The sequence below is a fragment of the Merops nubicus genome, unplaced genomic scaffold (assembly GCF_000691845.1).
Source record: "Merops nubicus isolate BGI_N331 unplaced genomic scaffold, ASM69184v1 scaffold33037, whole genome shotgun sequence".
NCBI classification, from domain to species: domain Eukaryota; kingdom Metazoa; phylum Chordata; class Aves; order Coraciiformes; family Meropidae; genus Merops; species Merops nubicus.
In genome coordinates this window covers 1,926-3,761 of record NW_008622832.1, presented here as the reverse complement: position 1 = coordinate 3,761, position 1,836 = coordinate 1,926, and the positions used below count along the sequence as shown (strand labels likewise).

Below are 1,836 nucleotides of genomic sequence, written 5' to 3'. Positions count from 1 at the left end.
ATTAATCAGGGATTTATTTAAAAACAAATAAACAGTTGAGTTTATTTGTTGAAATGTTGAGTGCTGAAGTGACCACAGCATTTCATTTTATAGGCAGAAAACCTTCAGCCTATGTTTCTGACATGTATTTAAAAAATGACTCTGCTTACCTTTTGCACTCAGTAATAGACACCTATTCTGAATACATTTTAACCATTCAAACTGATCCTGAAGTGCCTCACAAGTCTGCACAGACTGAGAGAGCTCTACATGGCAGATGAAAGACCCCAGACAGCATCTTACATCCTTCTCAAGCCCCAGCCTTGCCTGCTGATATAAAACCAACAGATTCCACTGAGGCTTGGGCAGCATCACGCAGAAAAAGCTGAAGGTGGCTTTCTTTTCCCCTCAGATTGAGAATTGTGCCATTCTAGAAGTGGTCATGACATCAAGCTTCACCCCTACTTGCAAAACCACTGAGGAATACTTAGTAATGATCTTTCACTTACAATCTCTGCTTAGCCAGAGCAATGAAATTCTTTAGTCCCATCTTTGTCTTAGAGTAATTAGATTAGTTTCTCCTTTAGAAAAAAAAAAAAAAGTTAAGCTCTAACCCAGGGAAAACACAGGGGAATATTTAGTACCAGCACAACAACAGTGGCAAGCCTCCCTTGCTGCTGTTATAATTACAGAGGTGAATTAGAGGTACTTCTAAATATTGACAGTTGTGAAGCTAGATACAAATTCTGAGATGATGTGAAGGATCACTCAAAATCTTTATAAAATACTAAGTCATAGTTGTTGGGAGCTTCAGATGAGCAGACTTAAAATAATAACAGAAGTATAAACAGGCTCTGTTCATACAGATGGATCCTTTCAGATTGATATCACTCAGGATCCTCCCAGGACTGTGCTAGAAATTGCTCTTCCAGAGCTCCAAAGTGTCCTGCCAACCACTTCTGTACATGCCATGCTAGATGCTGAAACCTGAAACGCTGTAGTTGGTAGCAGTCAATACCTGACATGCAGGAGAAAAGTAAATGTGTCTCTAAACTCAAGCAGAAAGCCTGGCACAGGAAGCCCTTCTCAGTTTTGAACTTTCATCTTCTCCAACACACCATACACTTAGAAAATTCCATTCTGGAGAGGAAGACGATGGAAAAGAAGAGGGAAGAAGCTTTACCTTTCAGGAGGTACGCTGTCAGTGTTGCTGCTATGCCGTCTCTGCATTTTCCTCAAAACCTTAAAACACAACACGCTCAACATTAACGTTGCAGCTCAACAGTTCCCAGTGTGACAGCTAACAGAGGCCCACAGAGTCAGGGGGCTGTGGAACCCGCTCAGCTAGGGACATGGCTGGCACAAATGCCTGGCTTCTCTCACAGAGCACCTCAAGCCTGCATTTGTTTCTTAGTACTCTTGCAAGGAAACAACTCTCAGCTGGCAAATGGACACCGCACACGTACAAGGGTCTCTGAGCAGGGCAGGAACTGGTCAGGTCCCCTTCAGCAGGATGTGGCAGTCACTAGGAGTGTACAGCTGGGTGGTGGCATGTTCTGATGAAGAATCTGGGGACAAGTAATAGAGTAGCTCTCGATGCGACACGAGAATCGACAGACGCTCTCTGGAAACGAAATCCCTTCTTCCTCTTCTGAGCAAACTTGATCTGTAAACCAAAACTGAGAGGGAGGAAAACGAAGAAAATGTATCAACATTTTTTAATGAGAAAATACAATTGTGTCATGATAATTCTCTTTCAAATAAGCAACTCCTTCCTATTAAACCACAAAACTGCCATTAGCTAACTCGGCACAATGGTCATAAAAACACACATATGCCCAAGATCCCATGGTCCTG

General features: G+C 42.5%; 1 protein-coding gene across 1 annotated transcript in view; it reads right to left on the bottom strand.

The window, feature by feature from the left end:
• RNFT2 (ring finger protein, transmembrane 2) overlaps nt 1-1,245 on the bottom strand; it is a 26,404-nt gene extending 25,159 nt beyond the window's left edge. The window contains exon 1 of the mRNA XM_008944925.1: nt 1,163-1,245. Coding sequence (XP_008943173.1) covers nt 1,163-1,245 — 83 coding nt within the window. The remainder of the gene's footprint in view (nt 1-1,162) is intronic.
• Between the last annotated feature and the right edge of the window lie 591 nt (nt 1,246-1,836).